This window comes from Camelus dromedarius, chromosome 8 (genome assembly GCF_036321535.1).
Source record: "Camelus dromedarius isolate mCamDro1 chromosome 8, mCamDro1.pat, whole genome shotgun sequence".
Taxonomy (NCBI): domain Eukaryota; kingdom Metazoa; phylum Chordata; class Mammalia; order Artiodactyla; family Camelidae; genus Camelus; species Camelus dromedarius.
In genome coordinates, this window is record NC_087443.1 from 56060949 (window position 1) to 56076699 (window position 15751).

Sequence of the window (15751 nt, forward strand, 5' to 3'; positions counted from 1 at the left end):
GTAACCCTGTTACATAGCGACTGTTGTTATTCCAAGATGAGGAAACTGAGATTCTCAAAGGTTAAAGAACATGCCCAAGTCATGCAAGTAAGTGGCAGAGCCAGGGTTCCATCTCAGGTCTGGAATCTGAGGCTTTTAGCAGCTCAGCTGAGCTGCTTAGCCGGCTCCGGGCTAGGGGCTGGGCATTCAGATGCCAGCACTAACAAGACCAGGTGCTGCCTTAAAGAGCTCACAGCCCAGCATGGAGGCCAACATGCACATGGGCATCAGTGAGTGAATTTCCGGAGGCACCACGTGGGTCAGAGTCAAGCCAGGCTGAGTGGGAGGCAGGGCAGGACTGGCAGCAATGCCATATGCACTCAGGACTGGTCAGTGGTACCACCAGCTAGGCCTTCCCTCCTGGGCTGGATGCAGTGCTGGTTCTGGGCCTGTCAGCTGTGTTCGTCAGAGAGGAGAGGGGGTCACCTCTTCTCCCGTCCCCCTCCCAGTCCTACCCAGGGGGTTCTTCTCACTGCCCTGGGAAGATGGCATGTAAGACAGGGTCTGGGACAAGCACTGGGCTGGGAGTGAGAAGATCACTGGACTCCTGCCATTGCCCCAGAGTCCCTGGACCTCAGTGTCCTCATCTGTAAAATGGGAGTAATAATACTTGCCATACAGAGTTGTTGTAAGGATTAAGTGAAATGATGTTTTAAAAAATCTCTTTATAATCCTAAATCTAGTGCTTATATGACTAATAATAATCGCTACCATTTTTGAGTCCCTACTTTGTGCCTCACATGATATTTACAGTATCTTGTTTAATCCTTACACTAGTCCTTTCAGGTGGGTATCATTGCTCCCATTTTATGGATGTGGAAACTGAGGTCCAATGGCTCAGCTGCCTTGGGTCACACCTGTGAGAGGTTGGAGATGGGAGTCAGACCTAGGTTCTCCCTGATCCCTAAGCCACCTGTATTCCAGACCTTCTGCGTTTTCTCCCCTTCCCAGCCCCACCCCTGGCTAGTAAGTTACTGAACCAGCCCCGGGAGGGTGTGGCTGTCAGGGAGCCAAGCTGAGCAAGGCACTCCTGCCAGGCCAGCCACTCAGGCCTGGCAGCTGGTGGTGGGCAGGAATGGAGGGATGGGCTTTACCTGCCCACGGCCCCCGGTTGTGGTGGGAGCAGCAGCCTCTCCTCCCTGCCAGTCTGGCAAGTAAGTTTTGTCGGCCTATGAGTCACACGGCACTGATGAGTCAGGTTTTTCCCTTCTTCTTGCCCAGAACAGCTGGGGAGGGGGGTGGGGGGCTTGCTTAGGAAATAGGACCTCCCTCCCTCTGCTCTCCCACTGTCCCCTGATGCCTTGGATCTGCACATTTTCTACCCAAAAGTCTCTGGCTCAGCCTGTGTCCCTACAGAAGATGGTGTGGGTGCCAGCCACACAGGCACGAGCCATCAGGCCTCGGGCTGAGTAGAGTTGAGTGGGGAAGGAAAGGCCCTCCTTGTCAGTAAGGAGAGTAAGGAAGTTAGTCCCAGGCTGTCTGCCTCCAAAGGCTCTGCTCTTGGCCCTTCATCTTGACTTACCTACTCCTTTCTGCAAAGAGGGGCTTAGCCCCTTATCCTCTGGACAGTGCAGCCGGGTTTCCCAAGGCCCAGGGTCCCCTGAGCTATCCACTCCTTGCCTCATGACCGGTCTGGCTGAGAGCCTTGAGAGGACTGTCCAGATGGTGAGCCACGGGCAGGCCTGGGGTTCTCCCTACGTGCCCCACTGCCAGGCCCTCTCAGAGGCCTAATTAAACAGTTGTAGCGGCTAGCCAGGCTGGACAGTCTAGTTCCAGATCAGTGTTTCTCAGCCTGGCCACACATTAGTATCACCTGGAGAGCCTTTAAAGCCCTCTGGTGCTTGGGCCATTGAATCAGAATCCCTAGGGCTGGGTCCCAGGCAACAGTGTTTTTGGCATGACACACCATATTGCCTCTCGAGAGCCTGCCCTCCAGGAGTTGACAGTCAAGTTGCAGGGACAGCACGATGTTCAGGGAGCACACAGGCAAGGCAGCATGTGCCTCAGGGCTGGTGTGGGACATTCATATCCCACAGGATCAGGAGAGAGGTGCGTGTGGGCCTCAGTGGGAAGAGGGCTTCCTGCATCCTGATGGATGGAGGTCAAGACCAGACAAGGCTTCAGAAGGAAACCAGGGAGGATGCTGGCCTGACAGGGCCAGTGATTCACGGGCTGTAGAGGAGGAAGGGGAAAGAATGAGTCAGGCACAGCTAGCTGCCTGCAGGGCCGGAGCATGGCTCTGGAGGAGAACTAACGTGCTCCAGTGAGGAGTTCTCTGTCGATCCACTATCTGAATGTTGTGGGTCCCGAGCTGTGCCACGTGAGGAAGTGGGTGAGCCTTAAAAATGGGGTTCCAGATCTCAGGGATGTCAGGCATCTTTGTGCACCTTGCACTTGACCAAGGCACTTCACACAGAAACTCACTGGAGTGTTTCAGCATCTCTGAGGCTCAGAGAAGACTGGCATCAAATTGGGCAGGTATGCTTGGAGAGTGAAGGGCTGTGCTCCTGGTCACCCAGCATGAGCCACGATGCAAATGCACCCAAGCCCTCCAACTTCAAGTTTACCCACTTAAGACAGACCTGAAAGAAAGATAGGGTGTGGGCTGTAAATGAACTCCAGGCCCAAGAGGGCGTACAGCCACGAGCAGGGAAAGGGTCGTGGGGTCTTTTCTAGCTGCAGCCCTAGCAGTGCCGGGCAAATATGCTGTGGTGTTTGCTATGCAGGTCGAGGGGCCACTGCTCAGACAGAGGAAGCCAGAGCCCAGGGGGCTTGGTGCTGGGCAGACCTCACGTGGGCTGTTAGGTGAGGTGGTTAGTTGAGAGGAGGGTGGACAGGATGGTAAAGAACTTGGAGAAACAGTAGGAGGGAACAGAGGTCTCCAGTCTGGAGAAAAGCAAAACGTCACCCATGACAGATGTTTTGACTTGTTCTGTGTTGTTCCAGAGAGTGGAGCCAGTGGATTCCAGGTCAGAATAATAATGTTAATAATAACAATGTCAAAAACAATTTCAGTGACCATAATAGTGCCTCCTCTGTAGCAAGTATGGTGCTGGGGTGTGTGTGTGTGTGTGTGTGTCTTCAGGTTGAGGAAGCAAGAGCCTAGTGAGGCTATGGTGTTAGGGAGGCTGCACCTGGGGTGTGGGGTGTTAGGTGAGTTGATTTTTTATATATACTCCTCTTGATCCTATTGGTTAATGTAATATATGTGTATATACTTTCAATTCTCCCAACCTCCCTAAGAAGTGAGCTGTTACTGATTCTCTGCTTCCCAGAAGAGGAGACTAGAAGGCCTAAGATGTTCACCCAAGGTCACTTAGCTAATTTATGATGGAGCCGATGTTCAAACCCAGGTCTGTCTGACTCCAAAATCTGGACCTTCAGCCTCTGTGTTTGTCTGTCCTGCCTGCTACGTAGTTAGTGCTCAGTGAAGGGTGACTGTGAGACTGTTAGCTTTCTAACCCCTTGATCCATCCGGCAATGGAAGAGGATTCCTTGTGGTGTAGGGAGTATCTCCAGAAGTGCCCACAGAGACTGAATTGCCCCAGACAGGAGAGTCATACAGGTGGGAGGTTGGTGTTCATCCCTGAGCCCCAAACTAGCCCTGTGGAATGAAGAGTCTCGGGCCAGGGCGTGAGTCTGTGTTTCTGTCAAGCCCACAGGAGACCTGAATACACCGTCAGGCCCTGGCGTCCTGGGAGGGCCCAGCTCTTAGATTCCATTCTTTCCTAGTAGGGACAGGAGAGGTCAGGCCGACTCTTACTCCTCCACCCTTGCTCCTGAAGCGCATCCTGCTTGCTGCTTGTCCTGTTGTAGCGTTCATCATCTCTGTCAGACTCCCGGCATTTTAATATTCTAGCCGTACTTCTGCTTTCACTGGCATACTGAGTGGTTTGATGGAGTTTATTCCCCCCATCCCTGACACACACACGCACAGCCAAGAGCTGTGGGGTTTGGGACAGGTCACCGCACCTCTCAGAGCCTCGGTTTCCCCACCTGTAAAATGAAGGGGCTAGACTAAATGACACTGAGGTCTCTCCTGGCTTCAGGATTCTGCCATGCTCTGGGGGACCTGCCCTGATGGAGTGGCGCGTGTCTTGAGTGAAGCGCGGGTGGCACTTGACATCCAGGGGGACAGAGTCTCGGGTGTCAGAAGTCAGGCTGTTCCGTTTGGTTTCCACGCACCTGGCTGCCAAGCTGGAGCTGGTCTGGATCCTCCTGCGGGGACCCTCCTTGACTGCAGGGCTGTGGAAAGCAGTGGCAGAGATGACATGTCTCTCTTCCCTGGAGTCCTGAGGTAGCAAGGGGAGCTGGCCAGATACTAGAGACCTTTCCAGCAACCTCTGGGGGGGTTCCTGTTTTATTTATTAGCCACCATCCTCCCTCTTCTGCCCCAGGAAAAGTGCTGGCCTTACACTGTGCAGCCGCTCAGGGAAGTGGGCATCCATCAAGCCTGTTCTTTATCCCTGTCAAGCTTGACCGCATTTAACCCCTGCATCCTCCTGCCTGTGAGGTAGAGACCAAGAGTTCACTACAGCAGGAATTTTCAAAGTTTTCAAAATCACGGCAACTTTATAGAGAAAAAGAAGTAGTAACCTTCAATTCTGTTAATTGCGTAACGATAATGAGCATTATTGACTTGGCTTGATGACTGATGACAGTAGCTACTGCTTTTTAAGCTCTGGGCAGAGTGGTCTCTGTAATCCTTACAGCAATCCCATGAGGTGGGAGTTACAACCCTCTTTACAGTTGGAAACACTAAGGCTTAGAACGGCGAGGGCCCCTGCGCTCACACAGGTGGTCAGTAGCCAAAGCACCCCCACCTCCACACCCCATCCATCTCTGAGGCCCATGTGCAACTGAGTCGCCCGATTGGAGAGGGATGCTATGCTAATGTGTCTCTTAATTCATTAATTATCTGTAACCTGGGTTCCCACTAGAGCTTGTAGTCCTGGAACTGTTCACATTCAGGCCAGGACTTTGATGCACCTGAGAATAAACATGAGCACATGATGAACTTGGGAATAGATAGGAACAGGCTGGGCTTTTTGTTCTTTGTTTTTTTGAAATTTCATATGAACTTAAAAACAAGGGGGATTGCTGTCATTTCCCATACACCTGAGATTTTAAATCTGCTTGTGAAGCACATCATGCTTTCCCAGCCAGCCCCAGAAAAGGAGCTGTTAGTTATATGGCAGGCAAGATCTCAGAGTAGACCCTGGGGCTTTGGGGGTTCTGTTTGTAGAGATCATACCGGCCACTTTTGCGTCAGGAAATGGGACAGGAGGACGGCTGGGGGAGGTCAGCTCAGGACAGGTCAGGGGAAGAGTTGGTCAGAGCCCAGCCTGGGATGCCACCTTTCACCCTGCCTGAGCGCTCGACCCGGGGGGCCCTGGGCTGGGGCAGAGAGTAGATAAAGGCCCTGCTCCCCTGAGCACACCACACGCTTGTGTACGCAAGTGCAGTGAAAGCTCACACTGTCTCTGCGGTGCTGTGTGCCCCTTGTCCACACCCGCAGCCCCCCACGCTGGGGGCCTCTGGGTAGGTTCATTTTTCTTGGCTGCACTTTCATCTCTCCTGTTGCCACAAAGGTTCCAGGCCCTCCCTGGGCATGGTTTCTGACATCCAGCCCCTCATCCTAAAGCAGGTTTCCTCGCTGTCCATCTCTGGGACTGGTTTTGCCCCTTCTGGACTGCCACCTCTGCCACCCCCTTTCTTCCTCATCTCTTCCTTATGGGGAAGTCTTTCAGGCAGCTCCGTCTGCCCCCCACTGCTTCCCCATCTCTGACCTGGCCTCTGCCCTCTCCAGCTCCTCCCACTTTTCCTACACTGCCTGTTCACTTTCATTCACTGCCTTTTGGGGAAATAGTTATTGAGACCTGCTGCATGCCAGACCCAGGCCTGTTCCTGGGATCCCAGTGACGAACTGGAGGTGGTCCCAGCCTCAGGGGGACAAACTGGACCATTGCAGGGACCTGCAGTTGCCTCAGGCTGGGTGCCATCACAGAGCCTCATTCAGGGCTCTCAGAGGAGCCTCCAGTCCTTCAACCCTCCCTTGGGACCCAACGTGCCCAAGGAAGGGATACAGTTTAGGAAGCATGGGCTATCACTTAGCAACTGGCTCCACCCATTTCCCTCCCTGAACCCTGGAGCTGGGCCCACGGGAATGAATGGGAAAGATGGGCCCAGGCTATAAAGAGGCCACATGGGGAGGCCCCAGCTGAGCAGAGCTGGGCCAGCACTTTCCTTTCGAAGGTTACCCAGGCTTGGAGGGTCATCCTGGGCTAAATCTAACTATAAATACCACGCTTCCTGAAGGGATTACCTGGGCTCCGCTTCCCCTGCCTGCACCCTCCTGGGCTGGGCTGATCCTTTTCTGGGCCTGCTGTTCTTTCGGACCTCTTATCCCCTCTGCCAGGTGCCATACTCTGACCACATCTCTCCAGCCCCCCTGCAGGCCAGCTGTGACTGCTAGGGTGGGAGGGGAAAGGAGGAGAAATTGGAGTTGGCCTTCTGGCCAGAGGGCCATTGCAACCTGGCTGTCGGGTTGGGGAGGCCCTTGTCCTTTCTTCTGCCTGGAGCCTCATCTCTCACACCAGCCAGAGCAAGCCCAGGCCTGTCACATAATCAGTACTTCTGGGGAAAGCACTGCTGGCCCCATCCCTGGAGCAGGGGCCTGGGGATGGATCTTGGTAACTGAGTGTGGAAATAGAGCATTGGGATTGTGGCAGGTGTAAATAGGGCCGTCTCCTGGCTTGGGTGGACTGACTGTCCTGGGAAATCTCTGGTTCCCTTGGCTGGTCTCTGATTTGGTGTCACATCCCAGTGGCTCAGATGTACCAGTCCCTGAACCTACAATAAGGATCTCTTGAGGTCTGAGATCAAGAAGTGAAGGGACCGCCAGACTTTTCGCTCAGGACAGACCCTTCTCCTGCTTCCCCCTCCCTGCCCGCTGCTGCTGTCGGCTGTGGTTGCTCTACCACACTCCCACCCCGTTCACTGCATTTGTCAGTTCTGTTTTCAACTCAGCAGACTCTTGCTGAGAACCTTCACTGGGCCAGGGATAGTCAGAGGGAAGCGGCCAGGCCTGTTGTCCTTCCATGGGTTCTTGAGAATCCCCTCTTGTGTAGTTATTCTGAATTAAGCAGTGTGAAGCGGGCAGTGGGAGTACATACATGCACAAGCACACACATGCTCATAGAAGCACACCAGCTCTATGCAAATTGGAAAGGACCTTTAGTGTTCTCTCTCCCACTCTTCTTTCAGTACCCTCCCTTGGGGGTGGTATCGCCAGATACCATTCATTATCAAGGCCAAACCTCAGCGTCCACCATCATTATCCTCCCCCAACCCAGACAACATGCCCTCTCGCTCTCTTCCCTCTTTACCCTCCGAATCTGCTCTCAGCAGCAACTTTGGAGGCAATCTGTTGAACTAGCTGATGTCAAGGTGTGGATGAGCTGCCATTTCCACTTCTGTTTTGCTGTGTTCACAAGTAGGGTTCTTCAGTTAGAATGGAGTACGTACCCCAGCCCATCCCTTACAGCTCTAGCTCGCTGGGTCTGAGGTGGGCCCTGGGAAGCTGCCTTTTTAACCAGCACCTCAGAAGGTCCTGATGCGAGTGGTGTTTCAGGCAACCCTTCAAGACCCTAGCTTTGAGGGGAGGGTAGAGCTCAGTGGTAGAGTGCATGTTTAGCGTGCACAAGGCCCTGGGTTCAATCCCTGGTAATGCCACTAAAATAAATGAATAAACAAACAAATAAACCTAATTACCCACCCCCAAAATTTTGTTAAAGAAAGACCCCAGCTTTTGTCTCTGTACTCAGAAACACACATTCTCTGCTCAGTTGCAAGTACTTTTTGCTGTTTTGCTGTTCTCTGTCCACCACAATCACAAAAACCCGTGATTTTCATGGGTGTTTTGTACCTCCCCATACAGGTGTGTACCTTGATCTTTTATTGTTTTTAAAATCTCTCTTTTGTCAACTTCATCAGGGATAAAGACCATTTCTGTTACTCTGTCTTTGACCTGGAGCTTAACTAGGACAGGTGGGACATAGGTAGAGGCCTCCAGGTGCTCCTGCTGCTGGAACCAGCAGCGCCTGCCCTGCCCTGGGCAGAGTCACCCAGAGCTGCCAGCAGCCAAAATCCTAGAGGCTGTGGGCCTTGGGCTTGGCAGTTCACTGCTGCCCCAAACCTCGCCCCTTGGGCCCCCCAAACTCTCCCTCCTTTTCCATGGCTACTCCCCAGAGCTTTATGTACCCTTTCTCCTTGTTAACAACTTTCATTGTATTATTCTTATTACTAAAGCAATAAATGCTAATTGTAGAAAACTTGGAAAATATAAGCAAAAAAAAAAAATTATTGGTAACTGCCAATCAGGTATGACCACTGTTAACATTTTGGTGTAAATCCTTCCAGTCTTTTTAAAGTATATAATTTTAGATACGTTTTTAGAAATAAAAGCTGGAGCACAGGGCACTCGCTGTTCTCTAACCTCTTTGTCGCTGTGTCGTGGTCATTTCCCCATGTTGCTCACCCACCTTCTGCCCCATCTCAGGATGGCCGCCACAGATGTGCAGAGGTTATTCAGCCTTTCTCCTGGTGGTCTGTGTTTAGTTTGTTTCTAGAAAACCAAGCTAAATTAAACAGCTTTGTAGATGAACCTTCACCACATACTTATAATTGTTTTCTTAGAACACTTTCTTAGAAACCAAATAGCTGAGCCAAAAGGAATGCACACTTTAAAGATTTTTGATGTCATAGCAAATGCCCTCCAGCAAATTTGTACCAATTTGTGTAGCATATGAGAGCATTCACACCCTATCCACTGCCCAATGTTTTTTGACTCAGCTAACTATACACATCATTTTTTAAGTAAGTGAAATTTAAAATACCCATCATCAGTTTGCTTTTATGTTTGAAGTAAAAGCTTCCTTCTCTGTTTTGTCTGTTATCTTGCCTAAAATTGTAAGCATCAGTGTGTAGGGATCCAGACATTTTGGCATGTCTTTTATACATGCTCGCCTTGGGCCTGGGGAACTTTGCTCGGTACATTTGTGCCATTTGACTCACTGAAGAGAGCCAGCCCCTGGCCCAGAGGTGCTGTGGCTGCCCCCTGCTGGTGAAGAGGTACAGTGACAGCTGAGAAGGCTGGGCTCTGGCTGTTCTTTTCTTACATCAACCCTCCCTCTTCCCACCACCACCACCCCAATTCTAATAGTATCTAGTATTTTGAGCCTGAAAGGACCAGCATGCAGGGTGAGGAACCCTTAAGCCCTTTGTGTCTTGGGTGACTGCAGATGCAGTTAATATTGGAGAGGCTCACTGGCATTGTGTCCATCCTGGGGTGAGAAGTACGTCTCTGACCACATAGACAGGAAAGCATGCTGTTCTCTGTGTGGTCAGGAGGGGACTCTGAGGGCAAGATATTCAAGCAAAGCATCCCTCTGGTACGCAGGGCTTCCTGAGGTAACAACTTTGAAAAGTGGCACCATGGGGCTGTGTTTATATTAAAGTGAAGGAGATGCATGCATACATCATTACACTGCAGGTATCCTGAACTCACTAGTCCAGCAACCTCAGTTGTCAGGGACAAAACCAAAACCTGACCATTTAAGGGGGATGGCGCATCTGAGTAGGAACAACAGATGTCCCAAAGCCTAGTCTCTTTCTTCTTTAGGAAACGTCTTTCTAAGAACCAGAGGCTCTCATTTTTGACAGTGTGACAAGCTTTCTCAACCCTCAGCAGATTAGGAGTGGCCCATTAGCTGGACCTGACCTCTCCCCATTGGAGCAGCAGTTAGATGGAGACCAGTGAGAGGTGACATCTGGCAAAGAGGAAGGAGATGGGAAGACTATAGAAATCAGCTCAAGAAGTTAAAGAGCCCTGACGTCTGGGTCATTGAGTGGAGGGACGGATGTGCCACACCCCAGAGGTCCCAAGGGTGTCACTGCATAAGGTCTGTGAATCCTGATAGATCAGAGCTCTTGGTAGGGAGTCCTAAGTGCTAAAGGACCAGAGAGAACAGGGGTCGGAAATCATGAAGCAGAGCTACTTCCTTGATCCAGGCGGAAACTCCTCCAGGCCAGACCTCCAACAAAATCACATGGGCAAAACTGTCATCTTCTGTTTCTCCAGTGCGTCCTTTCTATCTTTCACAGCTAAGTCTTTGATCCATCTGGCTTTGATTTTTGTGGCTGGCATGAGGTGGGGATCCTGTGTCATGTTTTTCTATATGGAGAACCCGTAGTCCCAACACCATTTATCAGTGGTCCTTATAAAGAAAAACCTCCAGCATTTCTCCTCTACTGCTCACACGGAATACTTCTGACGACAGTTATGTGGGGTTTTTCCCAATACCCTGTTCATATAATTTTTAAGGCTCTTTTATTTCATAAACTAGGTATTTCATAATCTGTGTCTGATAAATCCCATGTCTGAAGTCTTTATGAGTCTGATTCTTCTGCCTGTTGTTTTTGCTGGCTTGGGCTCATATTGCCTTCTTTGTATGTTGTGATTAAAAAAAAGAAAAAGACTATGACCTTATTATTTATTTTTCTTGGAACCTTATCTCGGGGATTCTTTAAGGCCTGGTTTGAAGTTGTTTTCCCACAAAGAGGATTTGCATTTCCCTCTGCTAACCCAGGAACACTTCAGATGAAATGTCTGGCTTGAGAGTTTTCTGCCTGCACAGGTAGCAGCAAACCCACAGGAGGGCTGTTTGTGGATTCATTCCGACCTGAGGTGGAACACTCACTCTATCACTTACTGTGTGACCTTGACAAGTCATTTAATCTCTCTGCCTGTCCCATCATCTGTGAAATAACAGTAACACTTACCACCTAAGGCCATTGGAAGGATGAAATGGGATGATGTATATAAATAAAATAACGTGTTTACATGGGCTTCTTCCACATGGTTGGTTGGCAGTGACTGTCCTTCTCTTCCCCTGAGGAGCCCCCCTCTCCTCCCCCAGCCTGTGGGGACAGCCCCCAGCTTCAGTTCCACATCTCACCTAGGATCTGAGTTATAGTGGAAGCCAGATGCTTTAGACCTCACGCCTATGGCTCATTCTGCCTTCAGCTTTGAGATGACGGAGCTCCCTAAAGCCTTTGAGAGGATACTTTTGCCCTCAGTCTTGACTGTGGTCTGGAGTTGTCTTGGAGGTCACTTGGGGCTGGGTAACAAGAATCATGACATTTAACAGAATTGTTTTAAAATGATGCAGGGATTTGTTGGTTTTAAAAAATTATTTGTAACTGTATGGCAGAACCTTAATAACAAGACATTAAAAATGTTTATAATTTTTAGTGATGGGAATATAAATTGATAGTAATGTAAGTACAAAAATTGTATATTGGCATGAAAACATTTCAAATCCCTTTTATAACAAGGAATATTTTTAAAATAAATTTAATAGTATTTTCCAACTTTATTGAGAAAAATGGGGGAAAGAAGGCTGGAAGGAAGTATGTCTGTGTCAGCAGTGGTTGGTTACTTCTGAATGGTGGAATTCTTGAGTAAGCATTACCGAGTGGCAGCACAGTACAGACAGTGGTCAGAGCGTGGCCTTCCAAGTCAGAAATCCTGGCATTAAATTGGTACCTGTGTGGCGTTAGACAAATGACAAGCTGGTTGGGTCTTAGTTTCCCCATCTGTTGGGTTGTTTTGGGAATCTGAAGTGCCTCGCCTGTGATCTGGCACAAGCTGGCTCCCTAAACAGTGGCAGTTATTATTCTGACACAACTGCATTCCAGATTTTTAACATACTGAGCACGTCTTACTTTATAACCAAAGAAAGAGTAAAATTAAGATTTAAACAGCAGCAGCAGCAACAACAAAGGCAGTATACGCTTTGCTGACAAAAGCGGTTTATGGCCCCAGTTTGGGTGTGTGGGTTTCCAGACTCTTCCTGACTCCAGGGAAGAGCCCGGAGACCTGAATGCTCAGGAGCTCCTGCAGTGGGGGGCCAGGGAGGTGGGGCTGGGAGAGGGCCAACAGCAGCCCTGGCTTCCAGATGCCAAGCCTCTCCCTTCTGCCCTGCTCAGGACGCAATGAGCCCCTGAAGAAGGAGCGGCTGAAGTGGAAGAGCGACTACCCGATGACGGATGGGCAGCTGCGGAGCAAGCGGGATGAGTTCTGGGACACGGCACCCGCCTTCGAGGGCCGCAAGGAGATCTGGGACGCCCTCAAGGCTGCTGCCTACGCGGCCGAGGCCAACGACCACGAGCTGGCTCAGGCCATCCTAGATGGAGCCAGCATCACCCTGCCTCATGGTGAGCAGGCAGAGAGCAGGGGGCTTGGCCCACTGGAATGAGGGGGCTATCAGCACCATTCAGGGTAGAGGAGAGCCAGTGGCCAGCCCCACGTCAGGAATAGCAAGCCAAGCTGGTGGATGGCAGGTGTGGCTAGTAACTTGTCCATTCAAGCAACCCTTATGAGCATGGATCAGGAGTGGGACCCCAAGAAAAACAAGCCACAGTCCCTGCTTGCCTAATGATGAGGGTATGAGAAGATATCATCAAACCTGACAGGAGCAAGCTAAAGATTGCTCGGGGCCCTTTGGAATCCCAGCACATCTTGGGTACCAACCTTCTGTTGAGTATTATGTGCTGGGCACTGAGCTAGAAGCTTCTACTGCATTATCTCATTTAAGTTCATAACAGCCTCTGGGGCCATATAAAGCAGAGGGTAACAATGTAAACTCTACAGAGTCAGAGACTTGGGTTTTAACTGTCCCTTTCCTAACTGTGTGACCTTGAGCTGTGCAAATTTGAAGCCTCAGCAACTTAAGGAGGGATACCTACCTCATAGGATGGCTGGTAGGATTCAGCAGGGTACATGTAACATTGTTTAGTCCAGTCCCAGCACTTAGCAGTTGCTCAAGATACAGTAAGTATGTTATTAATGCAATGCATTGTACAAGAAGAAGATTGAGGCCCACTGGGTACAAGCCATGGAGAGCAGAGCTTGTGCTATTTCATTCATCCTTACAACCCCAGCACCCAGCACATATGCTCAAGAAGGAGTTAGTGAATGAACAAATGAAAAGTTAAGTAATTTGCTAGGGTTGAAGGAGCCAATACCCGGTGGATCCAGAATGCCAGCCCAGGTCTTCCTGACTCCGCCTTGAGCTCCCTCCAGCTGTCCCAAGATCAAGATGGCAGCTGATCTGGTTTTTGGTGAGAGCTCTCTTCCTGGCTTCCACCTGCTCATTGTGTCCTCACATCGTGGAGGAAGAGAGAGAGTTCTCTGGTGTCTCTTATTCTTCTTTTTAAATTGAAGTACGATCAGTTTACAATGTTGTGTCAGTTTCTGGTATACAGCATAATATTTCAATCATACGTATACATACATTTATTCCTCTTCATATTCATTTTCATTATAGGTTACTATAAGATATTGAATATAGTCCCCTGTGCTGTACAGTAGAAACATCTATTTTATATATAGTAGTTAGTTGATGTCTCTTCTTATAAGGACACTAATCCTACCAGATCAGGGCCCCACCCATATGACCTTATTTAACCTTAATTATTCCCATATAGGCCCCTATCTCCAAATACAGTGACATTGGGGAATTAGGGCTTCAATACATGAATTAGAGGGGTATGTACACACAATTTAATCTGTACCAGTGGGTCCTGAAGCAGACTTGACTGCCCTGCCTTTCCCACAGGCACCCTCTGTGAATGCTATGATGAGCTGGGCAATCGCTACCAGCTGCCCATCTACTGCCTGTCACCACCCGTGAACCTGCTGCTGGAGCACACGGAGGAGGAGAGCCTGGAGCCCCCTGAGCCCACTCCCAGTGTACGCCGAGAGTTCCCGCTAAAGGTGCGCCTCTCCACGGGCAAGGACGTGAGGCTCAGCGCCAGCCTGCCCGATACGGTGGGGCAGCTCAAGAGGCAGCTGCACACCCAGGAGGGCATCGAGCCATCCTGGCAGCGATGGTTCTTCTCCGGAAAGCTGCTCACAGACCGCACGCGGCTCCAGGAAACCAAGATCCAGAAAGATTTTGTCATCCAGGTCATCATCAACCAGCCCCCGCCACCCCAGGACTGAGGAGCCCATGGACCCCTGGGCAGAGAGGCCAAGGAGGGCGTCTGCAGGGCTGAGAGGACTCCCAGCTGGAGCACTAGGCCCCCCAACCCTGCCGCTGCCTTCAAGAGCTGTTCTTTTCTTTGGGAGTGCCTCCCCGTGTACGGCTGCTGGGCGAGCCCTGAGGGGACCTTGCTTCCCAGGGACACTATGGGCCACCAGTGCCCAGCACACAGGAAGCAGTGTGCTGCCACACGCAGGCCTTGCCAACCTTATCAGAGAAAAGGCAAACCAGGGCCCTCCACCCTGCCTCTCTCCCGCGGCAGGTTCGAGCCATGAGGGCCAACCTGGAGGCTCCTGGAGCCCAGATCTGTCATCTGGTGCTGGCGGCTGTACTCACTCCGGTTTTCTGCTCAGGGTCTGAAGCAGCTGCTGTCTCCCTCCCCTGCCCCTACCCATGACTCTGTCCTGGGCACAGTGCCAGTCCCCTGGAGGGGAGGGGACCACATGGGAGCCCAGGGGCGGGGAGCCTGAGGCCGGCCTCTGCCTCTCCCAGCCCCCAGCACAATTGGCAGAAATGAGCCGGTGGCCGGATGGCTGGGCTGTTGTGGCAGGGGTCTGCGTAGGGCCATCTCCTGGCTGTAACCCTTGCGGTGGGGGGTCTGCAGCCTGGTCATGGCCCCACAGCAGGTCCCTGTGTACAGACATATCTGCATATTTATCAATAAAGCCTTTTGCTCCTTCCTCCTCTCTTGTCTGGCTTTGACTTTTGGGTTCTGCAGTTCTGTGGAGCCCCAATTCTAGTGTGGGAGCAGGTGGGTGCACAGCCTCCCCAGCTGCTCCAGGCACCACAGAGAATATGATAGAATGAGCCTGGAACTGCTAGTGTTGGGGCCTGTGTTCTTGTGGGTCCACAGGAAAAGCCACTTAACCTCTGAACCCACTTGGCTTGTCTTTAAAGTGATGGTGCTGCCTGCCCTGCCTCCTCCCTCAGTTGCTGGCAGGGTTAAATGGGATAACAGATGTGACCATGCTTTGAAAGCATGTCTCAGGAAGGTGGCCTTAGTTACCTGCTGGTCTGCCCCTGCAGCACCGGGTTGCTGGCTTCTGGCTCACTGAGCCAGGCCCGAGGGACTGAAGTGCGTGCAGAGATGCTGCAGCCTTGGTGTCTGACGAAGTTAGATTATGAGCCTGTGTCGGCTTGCCAGCAAGGGACCCAGAGGGAAGGAGTCAGGTCCCGTGCTTCCCCGGGGAAAATGCACATGTAAGCGGAAAAGGGGGATCTTAGATAAGGTCATTTAGCTAATGGCGGACTATGTGAGCGTCAGGGAACCACAGAGCTGTGGCGTCTGGTTCAGTGGCAGATTAAACCCAGGTCATGGTGACCCAGGACTTGCTCCCACAGTTCCAGGTGTGGAACTGAGCCATACAAGTCTGCTTTTTCTCCAGCTGGGAGTGTTTTTCTTTCTCAGTGAGCATGACCACTGGTCAGGGTGGCCTGACGGGGAAACCAAGGAGGAAAGGGTGATCAGTCAGAGCTGGTGTCCCCATCAGCTGGGCTTGGCACTGCATTCTGGCCCTACCAGTGGCTTCCTGAGGTTCCTCTTGAAGCCACACCCTGTAAATCCCACAGAGGCCCCCTGAGACAGACAGATGGGTGAGGTTTGT

At 51.1% G+C, this 15751-nt stretch overlaps 1 protein-coding gene across 3 annotated transcripts in view; it reads left to right on the forward strand.

Annotated features, from left to right (window-relative positions):
• UBTD1 (ubiquitin domain containing 1) overlaps window positions 1-14827 on the forward strand; it is a 48609-nt gene extending 33782 nt beyond the window's left edge. For all 3 annotated transcript variants that reach the window (XM_031461534.2, XM_031461535.2, XM_031461533.2), the window contains 2 exons: window positions 12091-12318; window positions 13722-14827. In XM_031461534.2, coding sequence (XP_031317394.1) covers window positions 12091-12318; window positions 13722-14107 — 614 coding nt within the window. In that variant the 3' untranslated portion in view covers window positions 14108-14827. The remainder of the gene's footprint in view (window positions 1-12090; window positions 12319-13721) is intronic.
• The last annotated feature ends 924 nt before the right edge of the window (window positions 14828-15751 follow it).